The 27,240-nt window shown below is 41.1% G+C and overlaps 1 protein-coding gene across 1 annotated transcript in view; it reads left to right on the forward strand.

The window, feature by feature from the left end:
* The window catches only part of GASK1A (golgi associated kinase 1A), a 52,124-nt gene that overhangs the window by 21,803 nt on the left and 3,081 nt on the right, over window positions 1-27,240 (forward strand). Inside the window, exon 2 of the mRNA XM_060781850.2 lies at window positions 10,083-11,531. Coding sequence (XP_060637833.2) covers window positions 10,083-11,531 — 1,449 coding nt within the window. The remainder of the gene's footprint in view (window positions 1-10,082; window positions 11,532-27,240) is intronic.

The raw sequence follows: 27,240 nt of genomic DNA on the forward strand, positions 1-27,240 counted from the left end.
GCAGTATCTCCAAAAGTGTTTGTGCCACATCACCGGGAGTTATGCCAGTATAATCCACTAACAGGTTTCTAACCACAATATCCAAAATAAGCTATTTCCCCCTTGTTTCATTAAGGAGGCTGTTATAGCCAGGAGGAGCATCCTTTCCTACAGTTTCATATTTGTGTCTGAGCATCAAGGGAAATGATACATACCTTCTCTTGCTCTCTAACCAGAGTTTACAAGGAAGTTATGTTAGGCAAAGTTTGTGTTTGCTGAGCACATACTCAGTTACAGCTCCTGTATAACCACATGCAAACATCCTGACCCCAAATTGGTAATGAGAAGGCACTGGCAGGTGGCACAACGGCAGAGCAAGATGGGGATGAAACGATCCTTTATCAAGGCTTCATGTTTTAGCTGTAGCGACACAAGATACCTGGAAAATGTGTGCATAGCTGAATATTTCCTTTATATGCATTGGCTTTAATAACTAGAGTAAAAAAGAACCATGGGATATAGAGTAATGTAGTGTATTAACACTGGGCGCAGACTCCAAAGACATGGGTTCAAATCGTCAGGCAACAATGGAAATTCACCGGGTGATCTTGGGAAAGGTACATTGAGAGCTTTAAAGGAAGGCAGTGGAAAAAACCCTGTAAACAAACTACATCATGAGAACCCTATCATAGGATTGCTGATTATGGCAATCTCAACATGATGTACGTGATGTTGTAGCATTAGCAAAAAACATGTAGTTATTTAGAGACTATATGAACAAGGAGAACTCAGAAGACAATGTTTGAGATTATTAGAAGACAACTAGAAAGTTACGATATTGGCAGATGAAACGAAAGGAGGAAGGAATGTGGAATTAATGTAAGATTTTAAGAGAATACATATAAACCAAGAAAGAAGACTGGAAGACCTGAGAAAGACCCTATCCACCTACCCCCCCCCCCCTTTTTTTTTCATTTTTCATTTGTAGTTTTTTTTCCCCTAGTTCCCTAACCCCTTTCCTGATATTTTTCCCGGTGATTTCCTTACCCCTTTACCCTCCCCATACCCACTTTCCTAACCGAGTTTGTGTCTGAGAGCAGCAGATTTGTCCAGAGCATCCTGGATATTTAATTGTCCATGGTAAGATGAGATGAGATCGAATGTCTCTATAAAACAGGCACTGCAGAAGCACATGCTCCATTGTTTCTATGTGACCTGAGTCACAGGAACATAGCCTCTCAGAGTATGGGGTTTTCTGGTAATGACCTTCCAGTATGGCAGAAGAAAGCGAATGGCATCGTGCCAAGGTGAAGGCTCTCCAATGGCTGGCTACCTCCAAAACAGTAAGATATTCCATAGGAGAGGTACTGTGCACCAGTTATAAAGAATGGGGCCCTAGATAGATCTGTTTGGAGCACAATGTCTATTATTCGTTGTTTAATCTGGGATTTGGCTTAGTCATATCCCATGCTGGTTAGTAGTTCTGGGGATAGACCCAGAGATGCAATTTTGCCTAGTATCTCCCTTTGCCAACTGGATTGAAAGTTGTCCTTCATAATGAGAGGTGCAAGACCCAGAGGAGAGAGGGATAGTCTGAGCCAGTAATTCAATATTACCACCCACACCCTGGCCTCAACTCTCAAGGAGCCAGTCTCCAGGCGTAGGGTGGCATTGGAGACACACCTTGGTATCTGGAGAGCCGATCTTAAGAATTTGGACTGAACAGTCTCCAGTGGGGCGAAGTCAGAAAAGGGGCCAATCTGGGAGTTTAGTATGGCAGATGAACTCCTTTGTGCATTCTCAGCCACATAAATTCCATGTGCTTTTCTGCTGCTGGAAGAGTGGAGGACTACCCCCAGATATCTTGTGGGTTGAGTTAGGTTTTAATAACTACTTGTATTGGTTTTTAGCTTAGATTTTAAAATTTGTTGAAGTTTGAAGAGTATAACCCCTTGAGTTTGATGTGAATGTATGGGGTTGGGTCCCCATGTTGTGATCTGGTCATTGACCGTAATAAACTTTACTTACTTACTTACACTTTCCTAGAATCTTTCCTAACACTATCCGAAACCGGCTCCTGCTACTGCTTTTAAAGAATATTTCCTCCCCACCCCCAAAATTTTTCAATAAAGATTATTTTAAAAAACAACAAAAACATGTAGACAAGCTTTAAGTTTCCTTTGTTATGGAGTATGCTGGCAGCAGCTGGTGAGGCTGTCTGAAGCAGGGCTTCATAAACTTTTCTACTTGCAACCCCTTCTTTACGTTACCCCAAGTATAGAAAATAAGCATACAAATCAAACATTTACTAATAATAAATCAATATTTGCAAGGCTTGTTAAACAAGTTGACTTTCCTTTTTGTGCAGTACAGCTGAAGCATTTTTTGCAGATGCACAATAAACATTGCACATTGTTCTAACAGATTTGTGTAAATGGGTGGCGTTCAGAAACTTTTTGCTGTTGCCAAAATTCTGGGGATCCCAAGATTGAGCTAATGGGACCCTACTTGGGTTTAGGACCCACAGTTTAAGAAGCAGTAGTCTAAAGATCCCACACCTGATTTATACAGTGCTTTTGGCTGTGATCTAATGAATGTGGAAGTTGCAGTCCAAACCTTCTGCAGATCTATGTTTCCCTGCCCCATAAATGTTATAAATGACTATATTCCCAGGCACCGTTGGTAGTATACCTCTTCCTTGCTTGGCATAAGCACAAAAAAATACTTTGCAAATGCAACTCACTCTGTTCTCCAACACATACAGGAAGATAACAAGAAATCTCTACGTGCTTGAGTTGTTCTGTTAGTTTTCTGTGTCCCCCCCCCGTCCCCCCCCCCAATTTTTTATCCAACTAAACTATGCCAGAATTAAAGATAATTAGAATTGCCCTACAGGAGAAAATGGATGACAATATTCAACCTAAGGCGCTTTTTAAACATCATAATTACTGCAGAAGCAATGATGTGGTAGAGGACACAGTTCCAGACATGCTTTTTAGAAGCGTAGGAGCAATGAGATCATCTGCTTAAGTGTCAATAGAAGTGACAGATTCTCCTTGCACTGGAATGTGAGTGAACAGATAACAAGGTTATCAAGTTTCATAATTGTTAGTAAAAGATTAATATGGATCAGAGCGATAATAAACAATGGCTCAATACTTCTTTCTGCTTTCTTGATGCGGCCCTGTATTTAAGTTTGAATGGCAATATTTATTCTCACAATTATTTAGATTTTTCAGTTTAAAAACACAGAACTGCATTTTATTTGATGGAAGATCTTTTGTTAAAAGTGCCCTGTGCTTTACAAGTTGAAGTTGTGGGAGTCAGAAGTAATGGTCTCGGATTGTGTGATTTTAATAATGTGTTTTAATTTTTATATGGCTCTTAAACTTTTATTGTATATGTTTATTTTATATTGTTGTTAATATGGCATTGAATTGCTGCATTTGTATGGCCGCTATGAGTCCCCTTCGGGGTGAGAAGGATGGGGTACAAATACAAATACAATAAATAAGTACCGGTAAGTAAGCACCACTGAGTTCAGTAGAGCTTAGTTGTAGCAGAGCAAGTCCAGATAAACATTTCAAATGTGTCCCAAAATGACATGGAAGCATTATAAGCCTAAGTAATATTTATGCAGTTTACCGAGCCATATATAAACTCCAACATTTCACAAATAAAAACTGGGATCTGTGTGGCCAAGCAGAGGTTGGTCAAGACAGCCAAAGGTACTAATAAGAAAGCAGAGACAAGAGTCCCCACTGGGAAAATAGGGCAAGATACAAATAAAGATTTTTTTTGTTATTATTAGAGACATAACAAGATTAGTACACAGCAAACAAGATCACTATGCTGACTTTTGTATTTGACCACATATCGGACACTTCCTAAGTATCTAGGACTGTGTGATGTTGTAAAGATGCCACCAATTTGCGAAGATGCCACCAATTTGTAACAATTTTGTAAAGGAGCCACCATTTTGTAAGGGCTTATTAAATTGATAGCGTAGCTAATAACTAGTAATATTGGATTGGTCTTCAAGGTGTAGCGTAACTTAACTTGGAAAGGATTTGTAACAGAGACCGGGCTTCAGAAGAAAATGTAACAAGTTTATTGAAATGTAACAGAAGCTTGTTGGTTTCAATGTTTCTTGACTCTTAGAGGCACATATCTTCAGAGGTTACATTTATAACATTCCTTAAAACAACTCTGGAAATGACTCTTTCTTCTACTAAACACGTTTCAGACTTATTTTTCTTCAAACTGTGTTTCTTTCCTTAATACATTACTTCAGATACAAGCTTATTCTTTTTTTTTTGGTGATATTTCTGTTGCAATAAAGATTCTCACTGGGTTTCTCTCACCCCTTTCTACTCATACACTAACTACTAATATGAATAAGTCAACTCGACTTATCTAAACTACCTAAGCTAAAAGCCAAAACCTTCCTAATTCTCACTACAGTAGAATCAGCCTTTCCCTGTAGTTTTTAAACTACAGTCTACTTTCCTGGTTCTCACTACTACAGAACCAGCCACTCTTGCAGTTCACAGACTGCAGACTGACCATTTTAAAATGGCTGCCCTGCCAAGTAACAGTTGGCTCCACCCCTTTTTCCATAGCAACCCAGCTCAAAGTAAGCTGAGCTGGCTACCATCCCCCCCCCCCCCCAGTTATGCAACTTTAAATACTTACCCTTTCAAACATCTATCTATAATTATACATATTGTTTTTACATATTGTTTTTTACATATTGTTTATACATATTGTTTTTTAAGTGCAGGCCAAGGTCTTTAGGCACTACACCCAGTGTGCCGATCACCACTGGGACCACCTTGACTGGCTTGTGCCAGAGTCTTTGCAGTTCAGTTTTTAAATCCTCATATTGTGTCAGCTTTTCCAGTTGTTTCTCTTCAATCCTACTGTCACCTGGGATTGCAACATCAACAATTGTTTTTTAACACAATTGTATTATTATTATTATTATTGTTATTATTATTATTATATACATAACAAGATTAGTACACAGCAAACAAGATCACTATGCTGGCTTTTGTATTTGGTCACATGTCAGACACTTCCTAAGTGTCTAGGACTGTGTGATGTGTTGGAAAATAATGCATGCAGATCCAAGAAAGGTGGCCTTTTGTAGCTGTCAGATAGTAATTTTGTCAGCACTGATTGTTTTTAAGTGGAGGCCCAAGGTCTTTAAGCACTGCACCCAGTGTGCCGATCACCACTAGGACCATCTTTACTGGCTTGTGCCAGAGTCTTTGCATTTCTATCTTTAAATCCTCATATTGTGTAAGCTTTTCCAATTGCTTCTCATCAATTCTACTGTCACCTGGGATTGCAACATCGACGATCCATACTTTGTTGTTGTTGTTGTTGTTGTTGTTGTTATTGTTATTATTATTATTATTATTAAAATATGAGAGACTGCAGTGGTTTGCTTTTGCCTGAGCCTACTGGAAAGGGCAAGATTCAAATACCTCCACTCGTTTCCCCCTTAGTATATATATCAGACCGGGGCAAACCTCTGCAGTCTCTCATATCTTAATAATGGAGCATAAAGTACATTTGCACTTTGAGCTAAGTTTGTTCCATGGAAGAGAAAACAAGGAAAAGAGGGAAGAAGAGAGAGAACCTGGAACATTTTAAAAGTAGGATAAAAGAGGAGTAATCAGGATAGTCCCTGTCGAATTAGGACAATTGCATAGTCCACTCTATTGACATAGTTTTTGGCACTCATAATTTTACATAATGACACCCTATAAACTTAATTTTGAAATTATAATAAATGCCTGATTGGTTAGTTGGTTTCAGATCTCTGTAGATGTTTTCATAGGAATGTTTGCTCCCTCTGGGTGGAATGCATATGGATATTTTCCTGATGGACATGGCTTTGGATGGTGTCCTAGTGAGTGCCTGCACTTTACAATATATCACTACACTGTTGTGTGGGAATATAAAATTGCCACTGGCTGTAGTTTCTTTTAATACATATTCCTGAGGTTTTCAATAAACAGGATAAAAGAGATTGTTTCCATGGCAATCAGGTGAGCTTTGTCACAGCTCCTAAAAGGAATTGTTTGTGGAAATCTCCATTCTTTTTCAATATGCCTATTAGGAATAAAGCAGATAAAAGCCCCCTGAGATGCGTGCACTGTGGGAAGGTGTCCTCCATGCTTTTGTAATCTCTAGTAATGCACAGCATGGTACTCTCTTTGAAGAACCAAGCCTTTTGCTTAACTCTCCTGCCAAATTCTCCAAGTAGACGTACCTGCATATATATGTATTTATGCAGCCATACTTCTCCTGGAACCTCCCAGATGTGTTGGATTTTAGCTCATGTTGTGTCTAGACAGCAAGGCCAAACTGGGGCTGATGGGAATGTTAATCAGGCACTATCTGGCAGGCTTAAGTTCCCTAACTCTGCTTTAACAACTGGTCTGTCCTATCCAAATATTAAGCTCGGTTTCCTTTATAACCATGTACCAATCCAGATTTTTTTGTGGGGTGAATGACAGCTAGGGCTCCCATGCTGAGGATGTTGAATGGTATAACTCATTTGGTGCCAGCATGTACATTGGTGAGTCATATTTAAAAATATTGTTATTGTTGTTGTGTCCCTTCAAGAAGGTTCTGATTTATGGTGAAACTAAGGCAACCCTATCACAGGGTTTTATTGGAAAATTTTGTTCAGAGGGAGTTTGCCCTTGTTTTCCTGGAAACTGGGTGGCTTTCCATGGCTGAATGGGGATTCAAAGCCTGGTTTCCTAGGACATTATCCAACACAATCCCATCCCCCTCATCCCTTAACAGTTCTAAAACAGTTCCTCAATGAAGCATCATGGAGTCCATCAAATGATGCAAACAGTTCTGCCAGGAAATTCTAAAAGTGTTTGGGGGGGGGGGGGAGAAATAATAATAATAATAATAATAATAATAATAATAATAATAATAATCTTTATTTATACCCCACCACCACCTCCCCAAAGTGGACATGAGGCCAAGCCCAGAAATGCTTTACAACAAAATAAAACGAAAATACGAAATAAACATCACAATAAAATAAATAAAGCGTAAGAATACAATAAAATAATGCAAAATACAGCTCAGAGATCATCTTCTGAGCACACGATTCGAGTGGAAATGGGAGAATACAGGAGGGGCACGTGGGATGGGATTGGTCAAATTTGCTCATGTTGTATTGCTTTGGTGATGTGGAGTAGTGGCTGCTCCTATAGGCAGTCTCCTACTAAGCATTGGCATTTCTTTCCCAAAATCCTGCTTCATGAGACCAACATGGTAATTAAAAAAAATTAATTTAAGTAATAGAAATAATGACACTTCAAGATATCATCATTTTGTTTTTCCTGTCATTTCGCCTTCATAGTAATCTTGGCTTTTGAAATTGTGCTACTGCTAGCTTTTTAACTTTGTTTCAGTCTTTCATGATTGAGAAATTGGAAGGAAAGGGGAGAAGCCCAGAGAAGGGGGGGGGGGGCTGCCTTAAGAACAATGCCTCCTGTCTTCTCGAGAGTAATGGGATTGGAGGAGAAAGTCAAGTATCCCAAAAGTGGTGTCTGTCTTAAGAACAGTCCCTTTGGTGTCCTCTATAGTAATGGGATTGAAGAGGGAAGTCAAGTATTCCAAAAGATTTTTCCAAAGTTAAAAAAATGGAGTGAGCAGGAACTCCACTTGCTTGTGTGATAAATCTGAAAACAGATGATTTCAGGAGAAAGGGCAAGAAAAGCAATATGTGATGGGATCTGAGATATGATATGATTTTAAAGACAATGGGAAAAAACACTATGCTAAAATGCCCCCCCCCCCCCAAATGGGATGAGGTCCCTAGTGTCCTGACCCATCATTCAAACCATGCACCATGCTGGCTCATTTGAAGACATGTAGGTAAAGTTAAAGGTTTTCCCCTGACATTAAGTCCAGTCGTGTCTGACTCTGGGATTGGTGTTCATCTCCATTTCTAAGCTGAAGAGCCGGCGTTGTCTGTAGATACCTCCTAGGCCATGTGGCCAGCATGACTGCATGGAGCACCGTTACCCACCCGCCGGAGCAGTACCTATTGATCTACTCACATCCGCATGTTTTCGAACTGCTAGGATGACAGAAGCTGGGTCTGACAGCGGAAACTTACGCTGCTCCCCGGATTCAAACCTGCGACCTTTCGGTCAACAAGTTTAGCAGCTCAGCGGTTTAGCCCACTGCACCACCGGGGGCATGTACAGACATTTATTTCCCTATCTCTCTGTATCCATAGCAGTTTGATGTATTGTTTTAAATGAATCAAACAAAAAATGATGGCACCTACAATTTGCCACATTTGCTTCACACCATGGTCCACAGAAGAATGGACCAAATGACAAGATCCTGTTTCACACAGTGTCCAATGAGACATTTCAAGGAAGTCCAACTAGATCTTGCTTCCTGTTACAAGAACCTGAGAATTGAAGTGGATGGTGCAAACCTGTATCTCTCCTCTGTACTTAATGGACAGCAAGCTTTCCAAACTTGCCCAAAATTGCATGCTAATCTCAACATTGGTGCCAATAAATTTTGATCATTCTGGGTTAGCATGTGCTGGATTGCACATGTTCCTGTTTTAGTCAAATTCTATGCCCATTGACGGATATCTGATAAGATAGGCATGCCAAAAGGTTGCCACTGTGCAGGATTGACTCAAACTTGAAGTTTCCGAACTAAAACCTGAGATCTAGGTTCAACTGCTGGTGATTTTATTGCGCAATCTTTATGAAGTACCAGCCACATTTGTCATTTCTTGCTCTTTGTTTGAAAATCATGTCAAAAATCTTAGTTAAATGAGCTGTTCCCAGATTAAAGCGAAATGAGGGGATTGTTCCTTCTTCTAAGGGAGATGATAGCATAAGGGGTATAAAAACCAAGCCTATTTGACTCTAACCAGAAGATGGGCTCAGATCAGAGGATGAATCTTGCTGTTGAAAACAACTGGGAGGGAAGGAGGAAGCTAAATGCATAGACTCTTGGAAAGTCTTTGCAAGTTGTTGCGGCAAATGAATTATGCCCTGCAAGTTGTAGCAAGCTGCTACTCTATTAGCTGTGTTGGAAATTTGCATGCAGCTCTTTCCTGGAGCTGAACTCACCCAACCTGGAGAAATTACTCTCATCACCTACCAGGAAATGACTTGTGAAAAACAGTATCAGGCCTGAACCCAGAGATCTGGCAACCCTGAAGCCAGGTGGGAAGACAACTAAAATAATAATAAAGCCAATTGATAAAGGAGAAAAATCTAGGTACCGTAAGTATCCAGTCTGTCCCAAACTCACATAGAGGCATTATGAGCCTCAAGAGACCCATAAAACTTAAATCTCCAATTTCAATATTTGAACATTTCAACTACATCCCTAAATGTTACCTCTGTTAACATGGTCTCTGTTGGGAATCAGGAGCTGTTAGGCTAAAAAATAACCCTCTCTGGGGGTGATTCCACCAAAAATATAGCAGAGTGCTGGATGCACAGTTCATAAGCAACAGAAACTTACATGTAGTGAGCAAGTATTGGCTTCCATTCAACAGGATGGAACAGGATTGCAGATCCACAACTTCATAGGATCAAAAATAATATGATTATTAAAGATAAAAGAAATTCATTCTAGATAGGAAAGGTTCTTGGAGCTAACTAGCTTCACTGAGCTATCTTCTAAGGAAAAAGAAAAAGAAAAAGAATAATAAAAGTAACTATGTCTACTACATCTTGCCTTAGACAATGGAGACAGACAAAGGGAGAAGACAAAGGGAGAAGAGGCCAGAAAATGGAGACAGTCCACATGGCCAGCCCAGGGCAATAAAAATACCTTTAAAAGAGGAAGTTACATTTCCCTAAAGAGATCACATTCCTAAGTATTCAAAGGGGAGGAGACAATGGCATGCAAAGATGAGTAAGACAGCTCCCTTTCTTAACCCCTTCTTAAAATAAACTATCTAGAGGAAATTGGGGAGGAATCCCTCAGTCTATCTAGGCTAACTACTCATTGAGAGCTGGAGATTTGTGCAGTCAGGGATGAAACCCAACAGTCTCATTTTTGTTTTTATTCCACAGATCCATCGAACATGTTATAGGATGAGGCTGAACAGATCTCCTGTAGCTGGCTGCTGCTTCTTGCTCGCCTTATCAGTGATCACTCTTACTAGCTTCTCTCCAGCATCCCTGAACAGATACAAGAAGTCTAATGCCCAGTTTCTATCTAGGGATGAGCCACGTGGGGCAGCTACTCGTTCCAAGCGTATGTGGATAAACTCTACCCCTTCCATTGCCCAGCAAGTATGGCGCTTCAGCGAGAGACAATGGGCAAACCCTCTGGGAAGACAAACTCCATCAAATTCTGTCTGCAAACAGAAGAAGAGGCCAAACAATCAGGATGGGATGAATCACAGAGATTTACAAGGAAGGAAGAATAATGGGCAGCTCAGGAAACATAACATTGCATCTCAAGGCTCTGAACAGAGCCAAAGATTCCAACAGAAAGACTACCCTTCCAGAGCTAACTACAAAAAGAAAAAAGAATTTAGAGGTTTTAATCTAAAGAGTGCTAGGGAAGAGATGAGTTTCCCCCCTCACTGGAGAACTGGGAAGGAAGTGGATTGGAAACCACAGAGTCCTGTGGTCTTCCCCTCTTCTCCTTTGAGAGATGGAAAGCTTGGATCTCTTCTATTGCTTCAGAATACATCCGCAGGCCAGCTGACTGTACCACAGGAGCAATGTAAAACAGATGTGCAGACAGCTGGCGCTGAACACCAACCCTCAGATTTGATCAAAGCTGTTATCTCAGGCAAGCAGCCTCTCCAGAGCATGACAGGCGCTTGGGGACGGATGGATAAATCTCACTCTCGGAGTCCACAGAGCACTCCAACTTGGATTAGAGATACAGAAGGGCTGCAGAAATCAGCATGGTGCAAAAAGCTTCAAGACTACGACCACCTTGGAAAACAGGAGGACAGACTGAGGTTTCATGAGAAGGCGCTTCCGTGGTTTACTCTCGATGATGTGCGCAAGATGAAGTTTCTGACCAATGCTACAGTGGAAAGCAAAGAGAGAATCCCTGCTCATGGGCAAATACTCAGAGTTGCCTTGTCATCCAACCAAGATGTCAATTGGCATGACTCCAAAAGTCCCTGTTTGGAGGGGCTCTGTGGTTTAATCAAAAGGCCCACTGACCTCTATGAGGTTCTGGCTTTTCACTTGGACAGAGTGTTGGGGCTACATCGGAGCCTACCTGTGGTGGCCAGGAAATTCAGCAGCCCCTTGCTACCTTACAAGTTCACCAATGGTGCCCCTCGACCCATTGTATGGTGGGTACCTGATCTGCAACACTTGAATGATTCCAATAATGACCAGAACTCCTTTGCTCTAGGATGGGAACAGTATCAGCTGTTACTGAAACAACGATGTGGCATGGAAGGTTCTGGAACGACTCTTGGGACACCTCCGTGTTTGACTGTCCTCCATCCAGAATGGGCCAAACTGGCACTCTTTGATTTTCTGCTACAGGTAGACATGGTGGTAGAGCAACGTTATTCTTTCTTTTCCTAAAGGTGGAGCAGCTGAAATCATGCTAACAAGGAGAAGTCTTGTGACAAAACTGTGGAAATTCATGTATACAAATTTTATGTTATACAACTCAAATTAAGCTGAGAATATATTCCTATTTAGTAGAAGTTGAAAATGGTGGCTGATTTGGTATTCAATCAGGGAACAGTTACACACCTTGTGATTGTGTTATATGTATTTAACCTCCAATTACAACAATTTAAAGAAACCTTGGGGCATTAACTAAAAAGGTTTCACTCCTGTTACATATCAGTATCACTCAGGCCAGGCGGGTACTTGAATGGGAGCCCACCAACAAACAGCAGGTTCTTTAAGGCTGTATTGCTGAGAAAAACAATGGCAAACCACCTCTGAGTATTCCTTGCCTAATAAAACCACGGGGTTGCCATGTGTGGCACACAGTAGAAATGTACATAGCAATTTGATCTATTATTTATACTTTATACCTTATTATGACTATTTCTAGAACCCTAAAACCAATTGTTGTTCCTGCTAGAATGGATTCCTTGAAACAATTAGAACATGATAAGTATTTAATGCAAATTCCATTGCTTCAGAGGATCACAGTTTCCAATTTCATATGAAATGGCTGCACTATGAAGTTCACATGACTTGTGTTTATCTTCTCTGGCAGAAGTTACTGTTGTAATATTTCTCACTATCATAATTGATCAGTCTAAAGCAATTCATTGCAGCTTCTAGAAATTGTATTCATTAAAACATAGGCAGTATTCACAAATATTCAACAAAAGCCCTGTGGGTTTTTTCACCTCTTCCCTGCCCTGTCCAGAAGACTCATGAGAGGACCATGGCAGGAGAAGCTGTTCTGTGGTGCTCCCCTATTGAGGGTAAAGAAGTCGCTGAGGTAGGCTGGGAGAGTGAGCAAAAGGGATGAAGAAAGGGAACTGGATATTGGCATAAGACGAGGAGGTGAGTACAAGTAGAGTTACAATTGCCTTCAGGGTATGTGCTAAGGATAGTGGGATAGAAGGGATTGGGCGGTGCTTAAGCTTTATATTAAGGGTCTTGAGCATCCATATGGAGCCCCTGATGGTCCAGTGGGTTAAACCCATGTGCTGGCAGGACTGCTGACCTGAAGGTTGAATTGCTGACCTGAAGGTTGCTGGTTTGAATCCAGGCAGAGCCCAGATGAGCTCTCTCTATCAGCTCCAGCTCCCCATGTGGGGATATGAGAGAAGCCTCCCACAACATTGGTGAAAGTTTGATAACTGGGACCCAGTGCTGGTAGCTCTATGCTGGTTGCATAACACGGCTCTGAATTAGAGAAGGGAACACGTACATGAGACAGCGCACTGAGTGAGAGATGCAGCTGTGGCAGGATACCAGTGAAGTAATGTAACGCAGGTGGGACAGGATAACAGTGAGGTAATGTAGCAGTTACTGGATTTCTTTCATTTTTCACCACTTCTCCTATTTCTCCCCTCGTTATCCTTCTTTCCAATGCAACAATGTTGGAGAACGTGTTTAGATAGGATCTCCAGTAGGCTACATGTGTATGCTTGGCTGTTTCCCCTCCCCTTTCCAGTGAACTACCTTGTTGACTCTGTCACAGCTGTGTCTCTCATTGCATGCGGCCTCTCGCGCACATGGTGCTGTGTCCCACACACGTGTTCCCTTCTCTAATTCAGAGCTGCGTTATGCAACCAGTGTAACATTACCAGCACTGGGTCCCAGCTATCATATTTTTATCAAAACATCCGGGTGTCCCCTGGGCAACATCCTTGCAAATAGCCAATTCTTTCACACTTGCAGTTTCTCTAGTCTCTCTTGACATAAAAAAAAAGCATCCACATTTTTGGTACCCATGGGAGTTCTCGAACCAATAACCCACAGATACAAAAGACCAACTATATAAATAAATAGGCAAATAAATATTGTTTATTTTGATAACATTAAGAAATAATGAACGCTTTGTGACCTCATCAGAAGGGGGTAAATTTTGTTCACCTTACCTTTTTCCATGGATCCCATTGGCTCCCATTACATGATGCACAGTTACTTCGGCAGGGCTTCGTGGAAAAAAAGGAAGGTGAACTGGTGCATGCTGCTGCCATGGGGAGTTGATGGGGAGATTGATGGGGAGAAGCTGGATGGTAAATGCTTCCCCCCATGGGATGGGGCCATGAGTGAGTCGGGCAATGCAGGGGGTGGGGCAATGGGTTCCCAATGCCCCCCCCCCCGCTGGATTTGCCACGATGCATGGTGATTCCAGCTGTTATTAAACTTAATATCTCAAAGTACATCTTTTATCTATACCAGGTTTTGTCCTTTATCACATAGTGAGTCTTCCTCCCTCCCACCCTGGTTGAACCTCTGTTCTCTGTTTAAAAACACAACTAAATCAAAATATAAAGGAGCTGGAAAGGGGCTGAGTACATCACCTTTGAGAAGAAACAGAGATAGGAAGGTCTATGAGAGTTAAATCACATAAGTTGTCAACATTTTATTGTTGGTGGTAGTGGTGGTTGTTATTTATAGAGCACCATCACTGTCCATGGCACTCTTCAATTACAAGAACAACCAAACAGTTCTCTGTCTTCAGGCTAGCAACTAATTAAAACACAACATGTAAGGGGAAGAGAAAGGGAATGGCAGTGTGGGATATTGTGTCTCTTCTTGCTCACAAAGGCTTGGATAGTGGCAGCTGGAATGAGGAGAGCTTTTTACTCACTCTCTCAAATTACATAGTTGTGTAGGAGTTTTTTCTTTTGAAAATGGCCTCAGGGACTGTCCCCAAGACCTCTTGAAAAGCACTGCTGAATCTATCATGGTAGCAGTGACATGAAGGGGGAGGCATCTTCCTTTCATCATCAAATACAAATCTCCTGGGAATCAAGATGGATGTGGCTGCTCTGAAGGCTTATGAGATTCTAGGAAGCCTCCTGAAAGTGTTATTAGCCTTGTCAACTAGGTCCATGTGTCATTGTTGCTTCTAGTGAAGCAAGGCACATTGATGACCCATGAACCTTGTTTATGAGACTGCTGATATATCCAGGAGGTGTTCTGGGTCATTAAAAACCTTCAAACAGCCCATTTGCATCCTGCCATCCTGTGCAGATTGTATTTTGATTTGAAAAAAGAACAAAGAGAAGAAAGTGTAATCACCACTGAAGATTTGGTACCAGACAGTGCTCCAAACATTGAGTGAAACATTGCCAGGAACTCTGGATGAATCTACACTATGCAACTCTAGTACTTTGATTCTACTTTAACTACCAGAGCTCCAATGCCCTCCAACAGCCCTGATCTGGCAGGAAATCAACCTTGGTCCCACTTTCTCAACCACCTTTAAAAATGTGCGTTGCTCTACCCTCCTCCCATCCCCCCTTTCCAAATTGCTGCAGACTGAATTCATAGTACAAAGGTAGTTTAAATTCCATTAGCCCAGCAGGAGGGAGAGGAGAAAAAAAGTGGTACACAATACATAAACTCCAGGCATTCCTGGCTTAAAATAGTTGTTTTGTGTGTTCTTGTTCAAAAATACCTTTTTGCCTCTTGTTCCTGGCTCATCACTCTCTGACGTGGATTGTTTACATGTGTTCCAGATGAAATGTTGGAAGGTTTAGGCTCCATCCTGTGAAATCATGGCATTTGTCATTTAGCATTTTTTGCCAGAGATGTTGAAAGCTGTAGCTCCAGAGAGAGCAGTAGAGAAATTTCACAAGGATTCTGCAAGATGGCACTGCACTTTGCTAAAGTGATAATAAACTTCTATAATTTAGATGTACCCACCACGGGAGATTCAAGACAAGTTTGAAATGTGCCATTTTTGAAAATATTGAAACCCAAATAACGACCCTTCAAGGATACCAGTCTTGATCTGAATGGCTCCAGAAGAGATTTTGATTACAGTAGTCTTGCTTATCCAACCTTCGCTTATCTGACATTCCGCCTTATCCGATCCTCTTATCCAATGTTCCCATTTTCCTCCAGCATTTCCCCTTCAATTAAAGGAGCTCTCCCCAAGTCTCTCTCCATTTCCAATAAGTGAAAAGGCAAGATGAAGAGGAGGAGGAGGGAGGAAAGGGGAAAAGGAGGCAGGACTAAAAGCGGAAGCATCATCCCTCCTTCCCTCTGATTTCCACCGTCCTCTTCCACATGTGCATACTTCCTGCTGGGCCACTCTAGCCCTGAGACATTGCTTTTCCTTAACTCTTTGAGTCCCTGTTGTTAGTATTCTAGGTATCTAGTGCCGCGTCGGATGGAAAATAGGAGACTCTGTATTAGCCAACATTTTCGTTTATCCGATGTTCTGCCAGCCCATTTATGTCAGATAAGCAAGACTCTACTGTATGTGAATGGAGCCCTAAGATTTGTTCATGCAGAGAGTCATTCTGAGGAAGAGTTAGATTTCTCAGTCTTACAAAATGGTTTACAAATTTTACTGAGATGAGATAGTTTTTCCATTATCACGAGTTGTTACTGGACTTTACTTCAATCTCATTATTATGTATACCACATCTAGCTGTTTCGTGTAGTTTCCCACAAATCAGTTGCATTGTTTGAAAGTTATCTTATCCCCCCCACCACCTCATGAAAAGACCTCCAACTTGTAATTTTCTTTTTCATTCCTTGACTCACAGATCTAATTCTGATCACTCTGTGAATAGGTCTCCACAGAAATCAGAGCTTCCTGCCAAGGAAAACGCTCCTAACGGAGACAATTTAGTCTACTGTGAATAGCCTTTCTTGTCTTTCACATATTTCAGCTAACATCTTAACAGAATTTGAGTGAATGGAAAACCTTCAGAAGATGCATCTTATTCTTGTCCAGTTTTAATCTCCCTCCCTCCTTCCCTCCCTCTCTCTGGATCCTGTTATTGGTGTTTCTTTTAGTGAATCTTTCTGTGAAAAGGGATTCTTTCAGGCTTAACGTTCTTTGGTTCATTCAGGTGCCAAATGACTTAGATATTTGGTATGTCCACCCAAGGTGATAGAACAGAGACTCTTTTCAAAACTTGGTCTAAAACATCTGGCTATTTTTTTTAAAAAAAGAACAATTTCCATATGAAGTTACTTTGCAGCTATGTTCATGCAAATGCATGCTTGTACAACCATGTGCAATGAACTCTTTTTTTCCTTTTGTCTTTCTTTCTTTTATTTTTTTGTTCTGTAGTGATTAAATATGTGATATCTACAAATTATGCAGTTCATGAATTCTTTAAAAGAGTGGATGGACAATTGGTGTGGGCCTCTAAGTTATCTATAACTATTAACTGAAGGCGAAACCAGATTATGTTTGAGTTTGAGTTATTCAAGAACAGTGGTTCTCAACCTGTGGGTCCCCAGGTGTTTTGATCTACAACTCCCAGAAATCCCAGTCAGTTTACTAACTGTTGGGATTTCTGGGCCCTGAAGAACAAAATATCTGGGGACCCACAGGTTGAGAACCACCGTTCTAGAAGCAGTAGCATGGAAAATACCAAATAGCATAGGTGCCAGCACAAAAAAAAAATCTCATTTTCAGTCCTGTAAAACAAGCTCTGTGTGTATCTTGCATAAGAGAACCCTGTGAAATTTGTGAAGTCACCTATTAGTACAAACTTTTTTTTCTTCAAAATATGAAACAAAAAATTATATTAAAAACACAATGCTTAAATGGTTTAAAGCACATTTAAAACATACTAAAAAGATAAAAGTACAAGATATTCCAGTAAAAGTTTGATCTACAACAGATTGAAAACCCAAGGCCTGTCTAAAGGTCTTTGCTCTGGAAAGACAGCAGAGTGGGATCCAAATGAATGTCCCATTAGGACGGAGTTCCTCAAGCTGGGAGCATCCACTGAGGCCCCATCAACACTGCCATATAATACAGTTTTGAAATTATATAATACAGTTTAACACAGTTTCTAAATATGGCAATGTACATGGGGCCTGAGAAGGTTCTCTTTTACAAACATTATAAAGTCTTTGTAGCACAGAAGCAAGTCCTGAGAGAATATACAATCCAGTATTTTCCATAATATTCATGCAGAATCCCCTAATATCTGGAATTCATAAAAACAGATATAAATGTGTAACCTAAAATTGTGCATTCTCAACTGATTCATATTTGTGATCCTTACATTTGCACAATTTTTGCAATAGTGTATGAATATCCAATATCCCTGTATAATAGTCGCACACACACCCTTTCTTGAGGGGGGGGGGATAATAAAACCCTTTGAAGGGACTTTTCCATGTCATAATAGTCCCTGGTGGGTACCTGTACAGTTGTGGCCCCAAAGCAGGTGGGCAATTTCACCCGCTTGGAGGGAAGAGGTGACCCATGAAGGAAGGCTGCAATCATTATGGGAGCAATCCTAAAATACCAAAACCAGGACCCCAAAAGGGAGGGAAGACTATTATGTGATTAAATATGGTATTTAGAGATCTTAAAAGTTGTTCCATCCTGCTTTTTTATACAGTAGCTGCTGCAAACAATAGAGCTCTGTTCTTCTGTGACCAGGACCCAGATCATCAACATTTCCACCTCCTTCCTGCCAGTGACCTCTGGAAGGATCTTGCTTCTGATTTACACATTGGATATCGCTAATGGGAGAGGGTTGGAAACATCAGTATACTGTGTCCCAGTCAACGGATCTGCATTGCTTGCAATGGTTGAACATGAGCCAACAGTGTAATGCAGCAGCTAAAAAGCCAATGAGATTTTGGGCTGTATCAAAAGGAGTATAGTGTCTAGATCAAGATAAGTATTCTGCCTTTGTATTCTGCTTTGGTTAGACTTCATCTGGAATACTGTGTCTAGTTCTTGGCACCACAGTTTAAGAGATATATTGACAAGCTTGAAGGTGTCCAGAGGAGGGCAACTAACATGATCAAAGGTCTGGAGACCATGCCCTATGAGGAGAGTCTTAAAGAACTGGGTATGTTTAGCCTGCAGAAGAGAAGGTCGAGAGGAGATATGATAGCCATGTATAAATATGTGAAAGGGTGTCATAAGGAAGAGGGAGCAGGCTTGCTTTCTGCTGCCCTGGAAACTAGGACTCAGAGCAATGGGTTCAGATTACAGGAAAAGGGATTCCACCTGAACATTAAGAAGAACTTCCTGACCATGCAAACTGTGCAGCAGTGGAACCCTCTGCCTCGGAGTGTGGTGGCAGCTCCTTCCTTGGAAACCTTTAAACAGAGGCTGAATGGCCATCTGTCAGGATACTTTGATTGTGCTTTGCTGCATGGCAGGGGGTTGGACTAGATGGCTCATGTGGTCTCTTCCAATGCTATTTCTCTATGATTCTAGCCCTTTCCTTAAAATAAATCTTCATTTCTTGAAGCCTATAATATAAAAAGGCCTTAGCCTACCAGTGGAATGATTCTGGCCTCCCTAGTCAGTGAGTTCCAGAACCTAGAAGCAGCTACTGAGAACGTCCTACTTTATGGGTGGGAAAGCAATGGGTGCGAGCATGGATTTTGAGCCAAAAAGCAGTTTGAACGATCAACGTTAAGTAACTCAGTTTCTGTTTTCTCTGTTCCACCCCTTGATTTCATCTGCTTTTAAAGCTACACAGCATTGGGAGGGAGGCTGGTACTTATTTGGCCCCAAGTACCAGTGATTGCAATCATATTGGCTTCAACGTGAGCATACTTATAATCAGGCTACATGGCTAATCTAAAATGTAACAACTTCAATTTGACATTGTGACAAAAAATGTTAAACTTGCATTGTTCCTGGAATGATTCCAATTCCAAACACTTCCTTGCTTCCTGTGTGTTTTAGCATGGGTTTTCTTTGGCAGGAACTGGGAGTTTTATCAAGAGAAAGAGATGCATGTGGGACACTGTGGAATACGAAACCTAGAGGAGCAAGATTATTCTTTTTGAAAGATGAAAATCTCTATGGACTCCTTTGGCCACCTGTTTTGTGAGCTGGGCTGGCAATGAGTCAGAAAACGATATCAGGTATACTCAAAATATTACAATGCATGCGGTAGGATTTTGCATACAATTTGCTACATTTTAAGTGGATTCTGAAACTCTCCCTGGCTTCAGAAGTTATCTTCAGAGGTTTTTTTATTGTGTCAGAAGTGACTTGAGAAACTGCAAATCACTTCTGGTGTGAGAGGAATGGCTGTCTGCAAAGACATTGCCCAGGGGATGCCTAGATGTGTTACCATCCTGTGGGAGGCTTCTCTCATGTCCCATCTGCAGTGTGAGTGACATTTAGAGTTCATTTAAAAAACTGAAACAGATGATAGAAGTCATGAAGGACTTGTGTGACATGCTTCTCATTTTTCCTTGCTGGAAGGACTTAATACAGTTCCTCATGTTGTGGAGACCCCCAACCATAAAATTATTTTCATTGCTACTTCATAACAGTGGTTTTGCTACTGTTATGAATCATAATGTAAATATCTGATAGGATGTATTTTCATTCACTGGACCACATTTGACACAAATACCCAATATGCCCAAATTTGAATACTGGTAGGGTTGGGGATGGGGTTGATTTTGTCGTTGAGAGTTCTAGTTGCTGGGATTTATAGTTAACCTACAATCAAAAAGCATTCTGAACTCCACCAATGATGGAATTGAACCAAACTTGGCACACAGAACTCCCATGACCAACAGAAAATACTGGAAGGGTTTGGTGGACATTGACATTGAGTTTTGGAGTTGTAGTTCACCCACATCCAGAGAGCACTGTGGACTCAAACTGTTATGGATCTGGACCAAACTTGGCACAAATACTCAATATGCCCAAATGTGAACACTTGTGGAGTTTGGGGAAAATAGACCTTGGCATTTGGGAGTTGTAGTTGCTGGGATTTATAGTTGACCTACAATCAAAGAGCATTTTGAGCCCCACCAATGACAGAATTGGGTCAAACCTTCCACAGAGAACCCTTACAACCAACAGAAATTACTGTGTTTTCTGATGGTCTTTGGCAACCTCCAGATTGAGAAACTGGACTAGAGCCTTTGTGGTTTGTAAAAAAAAAAAAAAGCCAAGTTTTTTTTTTTGGAATTCTATTGATGCCATCAGATTCTGTATGCCCTTGAGCAACTGAACATGTGGTCAGTGGGGTGCTACAGGAATAGAAAGTTACTTTTTTGTACTACCATTTCCAGATTGTGTGAGTTGTAGCTCGCTTCTAAAGTAGTTTTCCCCAGCTCTGCAAGGATACATATATAGGTAGCTTTGCTGAGATGGATTTTCAGTCATCTTTACTTGCTCTTTATGAAAAAGATTAAAATCTAAGATACACATTGCTTTCCTCCTTTTTCTTGCCAATCTAAAGAGTGAAATCTTTTCAGATTTGTGGAAGGGTGGATTGGGGAGCCGTAATTTCACTGCCACCAGCTGTGTCATGGAGGCAGTAGGATATTTTTTTGGAAGGTGTCAATATTTCCCCTGGCAACCCAGAAGGCGAGAAAGCAGAGCGATGGTGTGAATGCCTGCCAACTCTCACAGTTGCAAATATTCTGTTAACACGCTCTCTGCTGAAATGGTGAGAATATCAGCTCAGTTTTATTAGAGAAATAACTGCATTTTCTCATGTTATGAAACCAGATGAAGAAATGTTTAGCAACTAGAGCTGCTAAAAAGTTAAGAAGGCCACAGCTCAAACCTTACCAGATGTTAGCTTTCTTCAAAGTTGAAGGTGACGTTATGAAGTCTTACATCTATTTGATCTGACCAGGGGCCCTTTCACACTACACAAATATGCTTCCACTTTAACTTCCATGACAACATCCTATGAAATCCTAGGTTTGTAGTTCAAGTGGCACTCGAGCAATCTGGTTGAGAATTCCAAGTACTCTTCCCCAACTATAAATACTAGTACTCTATAGGGTGAAATTGTGACCTTTAAAGTGGAACCATAGTGCTGTAAGGTGGAGTGTAAAGGGACCCAGGTCACCTATATGCCTACTTGGCTCCATCTGCAATTTGATGCTGTCAGTGGGTGACCTTATGGCACTCATTCTCTTTTTAATAGTTCTTTACCTTTGACCTAAACATCAGCTGTACTGCTCTTCACACGGATGACATTTGCTGATAGAGAACTGCCCTCTGACAGCTCTTCAATGGAGGAGTTGCCTCTCTAAAGTAAAATGACACAAGGCTGCCCTGGTCAGGTGTAGTAGCTCTCCACAGATACACATGATGAATATCAAGCAGGCATTTGTCTGGGAAATAGAGCAGACTTGTGCAGCTAAAAGAAGATGCAGAGGTAGCTGGCATATCACTGTTTATCTGCCATGCAATCATTCAGTGGGTTGGATGTAATATATGATAATAACACTTTATTTATATTCTGCCCTTCTCCTTGAAAGGACTCAGAGAAGATTTCTGTATATATAAAGCAGACACAGACAAACATTCAATGCCTACTTACATTCACATACAATGAAACACACAAACACAGACAAAGGCAAAGGCTTCTCCTTTCATTTCCGGCTTTGGAGGCAATGCTCATTTCTGACTCTGGGGGAGCTGCTCTTCTCCATTTCCAAGCCGAGGAGCCTATGATGTCATCTCCAGACCATGTAGTGGCATGATTGCTTGGAGAGTCTTTCACCTTTCCCCACTATTTATCTACTCACATTTGCATGTTTTCAAACTGCTAGGTTGACAGGAGCTAGAGCTAACAGCAGGAGCTCACTCCATCCCATGGATTCAAACTGCCAACCTTCAGGTTAGCAGTTTAGCAGCACAAGAGTTTAACCCATTGCACCGCTACAGCCCCTGCACCACAGGAAAAGAGAGAGAGAGCTTTCAAATATATAAATATTTTCTGGACATTCTACGTTCTTATTACTCTTTCTTTTGAGGAGCTGATGCGTGGAAATCCAATTCCTTTTTTCAACACTCCTTTCAATATGTGGATGATGGGTGTATGACTATAGCAACAGGAGTGCTGTTAGAGCCAAACTGGTGGGCATAAGTCTATGTCCACATGGCCCCAAACGACAGTAGTGCAGAGCTACTTTATTTTTTCCAGTCTCCATTTAATATTTTTTCCACAGAAGTTGTTCTTGGTATGTATCCACACTGCATAATTATAGCAGTTTGATCCTTCTTGAAGAGACATGGCCCCATCCTAGGAAATCCTGAAATCTGCAGTTTGATGAGATAAGTTAGACATTTTTGCTAGAGAGCTTAGATCTAGGCTTCAAACATACAGCAGAGAATTCTGAGTACAATAACTTTAACTCATATTACAGTATATGTTGCAATTCACATCCTCTGAAATGCTTTGCAATTCACATTCTTCTCTATCTGTGTTCTGAATCCAGAATAGGTCTTCATAGCCATTTACAGATCCACTGCCAGGACTCTACCCTTGGAAGGAAATCATACTTGACCAAGAGTGATCACCTAAGATGATTATTATTGTTTTATTTCATTATTACTTCTTGATGGGAAAGGCGTATGGCAGGGTTGTATACTCTCACCCAACCTATTCAACTTGTATGCAGAACACATCATGCGATGTGCGGGGCTTGACGAATGCAAGGCTGGGGTGAAAATTGCTGGAAGAAACATTAATAACCTTAGATATGCAGATGATACCACCCTGATGGCCAAATGTGATGAGGAGCTGATCAAGGTGAAAGAGGAAAGCGCAAAAGCTGGGTTGCTGCTAAACATAAAAACCCAAGATTATGGCAACAAGAATGATTGATAACTGGGAAATAGAGGAAGAAAACGTGGAGGTAGTGACAGACTTTGCATTTCTAGGTGCAAAGATTACTGCAGATGCAGCCTGCAGCCAGGAAATCAGGAGACACTTACTTCTTGGGAGGAGAGCAATGACCAATCTCAATAAAATAGTGAACAGTTGAGACATCACACTGGCAACAAAGATCCACATAGTTAAAGCAATGGTATTCTCCATAGTCACCTACGGATGTGAGAGCTGGACCATAAGGAAGACTGAGCGAAGAAAGATAGATGCTTTTGAACTGTGTTGTTGGAGCAAAGTTCTGAGAGTGCCTTGGACAGCGAGAAGATCCAACCAGTTCATACTTCAGGAAATAAAGCCCGACTACTCATTGGAGGGAAGAATAGTAGAGGCAAAGATGAATTACGTTGGCCACATCATGAGAAGAAAGGAAGGCTTAGAGAAGACAATGATGCTGGGGGAAAAGGAAAGAAAAAGGAAGAGGGGCAGGGCAAGGGCAAGATGGATGGATGGCATCCTTGAAGTGACTGGATTGACCTTAAAGGAGCTGGGGGTGTTGATGGCCGACAGGGAGCTCTGGTGTGGGCTGGTCCGTGAGGTCACGAAGAGTTGGAAACAACTGAACGAATGAACAACAAGAAGAAGAGTTCTGCCTCTTCCCCCATAAAATTATTTCAGTTCCTGAATTTCTTGAGTTGTCATAACTTAAAACTTGTACATTTAGGAAGGCAGTTGTGGCATCCATAGAAAAAGAGTGGACAAAGTTACCAGTGGAGTGTGAACACAGCAAATGTCATAGTTCTAGGTGTGAATGATTTTTAATGTCTCACTCAATACAAGAATTCATTGTGGGGAACGAAGGAACATTTCATTTTGCTGGGGCAAAGCCCTAATGGTGCTTCTCTTTGTCTCTATACTCCATGGCTTCTTGACCTGGATTTCTTAACAGCACTGCTCACCAGCAGGGAATATGATGTGAGGAATGGTGAGTGAGTAGAGTGTGAACATGCACATAGGGCTTGTAATATTTAGCTGTCAGTAAAAATCAGCCAGCCTGAAACCTATGGGCGATAAAATAAAAAACCTAAAAAAGCCAAGGGAAACAGTATGTTTTAATTCAAACAAGCAAAACTTTTTGTGTGCAGAGGGAAGTTTGTTCCAGGTCCAGATAAACCACACTTGGGAACATGATGTTATGAACTATATGAATGGAGAACAAAGGAAAAATAGAATGAAAAGGGGGGAAGTTTGGACTCAAGGCTTTGTTTTACTTTAGCTCTCAGAATCCCCTACCCTGCAATGGCTGGAAATTATGGAAACTGTGGTCCTAAAAGGAAATCTTCTGAAGTTTGATTTTTTTTCATGTCAGCAGCAACTTGAAAAACTGCAAGTCACTTCTGGTGTGAGAGAATTGGCTGTCTGCAAAGATGTTGCTCAGGAGATGTCCGGATGTTTGATGTTTTACCATCCTTGTGGGAGTCTTCTCTCATGTCCCCACATAGAGAGCTGGAGCTGACAGAGGGAGCTCAACCTTCTCTCCCCGGATTCAAACCGCTGACTATTGGTCAGCAGTCCTGCTGGCACAAAGGTTTAACTCATTGCACCACCAGGGGCTCCTCTGAAGTTTGATTTCTTAATAGCTTTATAGTTACATGTCACATCTTTGATTGAAATTGGATTAACATTTTGGAGTAAATTCCACTGAACATTTTGGAGTAAATTCCACTCATACAAAAAATAGACTGTATGTGTGAAAATATTAGCTTGTTTTGCTGTCATTATGTACTGCTCTATCTTCTTGATATATGAACTAAGCTGAAGATGTGACTGATGTGGGATTTGAATCCTTCTTCTAGATTAGTGTGTGATCTACACTACAAATAATCCAGAGCTGCCTTTTGTATGGCTTCCCATCAGGCCCGTAGCCAAGATTTCGATTCGGGGGGGGGGGGGCGGCTGTGTTTGTTTCGGGGGGAGGGCTGAGTCTGGGTGAAAGAGGGTCTACCCTAGCAAACCTTTTGTATCGTTACCCCAATACCCCCGTGCATATGGGATATATTGAGTATAGTGATCAGATCATGATATGAATAAACTTAACAGTTTAAATAATGCACCAGTAAGGCCTTTTCGCGAACCACCATGAGAATTTCAGCTACATGCCTGCTTCCCATCTACATCTCCCCCCCCCCCCCCCCAGCTACATGTCTGCTTCCCATCTACATCTCACTTCTGCTACCAAGTGTGGGGACCTTGGCTTGTATCTGACTGCTGCCGACACCAAACATGGGATTTACACTCTTTATGTGAGGATTCCACCTTTTATCCCATTTGCAGGTTTTTTCACTCAGATGATGCTCATTGAATGTGAGGAAAATTCCCCCAAATGTGAAGGCTTCTATGGTGTTCACTTCAAATACACATTGTGAGGTCTTTCCTGATCTCTGCCTCTAACACACACACAGACTTCTTCATGTCTTTCTTTTGTAATGCCAGTGGGAGAGTCAGTCTAAATGCCCTCAAGGTTCCAGTGAAGATTTATATCACACCCCTCCCCCCACCACACAAAAAGGACACTACGTTTCCAGCTTCAAAGTTGCCATCATAAAGATCTTGTACGAAATCCAATTCTCAGAATTATAGATTCCAAAACCCAAAGTACAGGCAGTTCCCAAATTACAAACAAGATAGGTTGTATAAGTTTGTTCCTAAGTTGAATTTGTTTGTAAGTTGAAACATTTACATTTTTTAAGTGTAACTTCAGATATCTATCTATCTATCTATCTGTCTATCTATCTATCTATCTATCTATCTATCTATCTATCTATCTATCTATCTATCAATCATCTATCTATCTATCATCTATCTATCTTTGGAAAGCACAGGGAAGAATTAACAACCCTGTCATGTTTGTTTTGCTGTCTTGTGCCTCTGTGCAGAAGGTTCCACCTCACATTCTGTCCTTGTGATAATTGGATTTTGAAAACATTGGCTTGTTGTGGAAACAAGGATTGGCGATAAAGCTTCAGTGGAGACACCTTTTCCCCATGACAATTCTATCAGTACTAAATTTTCCTTCCGAGGGGTAAATTTCTCTCACTTCTTGTTGTCTCATCTCCGTTCTTAACTATGAGCCATTTGTATGTTGAATGTTTGTAGCTCGGGGACTGCCTGTATAGAAAAACAAAAGCTAATTTCTATTTACAAAAGTTAAACCTAACACATGTGTAGCATTTGAGATACAACACTTCATCATCTCAACTAAATCAGACCTTTTCCAATCACACAACTCAAACTAATTTCTCTCCCTTCATAGTTAGTCTCCTTTAACATCCTCTCAAACTTATTTCCAGCTGCACTCTTTTTAAAGCAACTCAGCTAAAGTGACTCCACTCAAACTCTAACTTCAACTCCCTTTCACCAATGGCCCCATACAAAGTTCCTCCAACATTCAACAAATTGGTATCCACTTCAAGACTCCATTCATTCCTTGCTTCCAACTGCTACTTAACCTACATGTATGTATGATGTGGCTTCATCTCACCTGTTGGCTTATGAAAACACCATAACCAGAGAGGACATCTCAAGCGAAAGAAGCTTTGCAAAAGCAAGTCATTTAGTCATAAAAAGTAGCAAGCATTTTGATTAATTTGTTTGGAGCTTCTTTTTCTTTTACCCCTGCTTTTGTATTTGTGGACACAAGATGTGGCTTACAAAACAGAAGAGCGTTTGTATAGATGATGTGATGTGGAAAGAGGGAAGGAAATCCCATGGTGGGGGAGCCATCCCTTCTTAAGACTTCTCAGGCTCGTTCATGCAGATGTGCCTTCAACTCCTACAGTGACCTTGTGTATTTTGTAAGGTTTTCTTAGGTAAGAAATACTCAGAGGTGGTTTCTCCCGTTCCTTTCCTGAAATATAGCATACAGCACCTGATATTCATTGGTGGTCTCTCATCCAAATACTAACCAGAACTAATCTGCTTAGCTTCCAAGATCAGACAGG

Source organism: Anolis sagrei, chromosome 6 (genome assembly GCF_037176765.1).
Source record: "Anolis sagrei isolate rAnoSag1 chromosome 6, rAnoSag1.mat, whole genome shotgun sequence".
In the NCBI taxonomy this organism is placed as follows: domain Eukaryota; kingdom Metazoa; phylum Chordata; class Lepidosauria; order Squamata; family Dactyloidae; genus Anolis; species Anolis sagrei.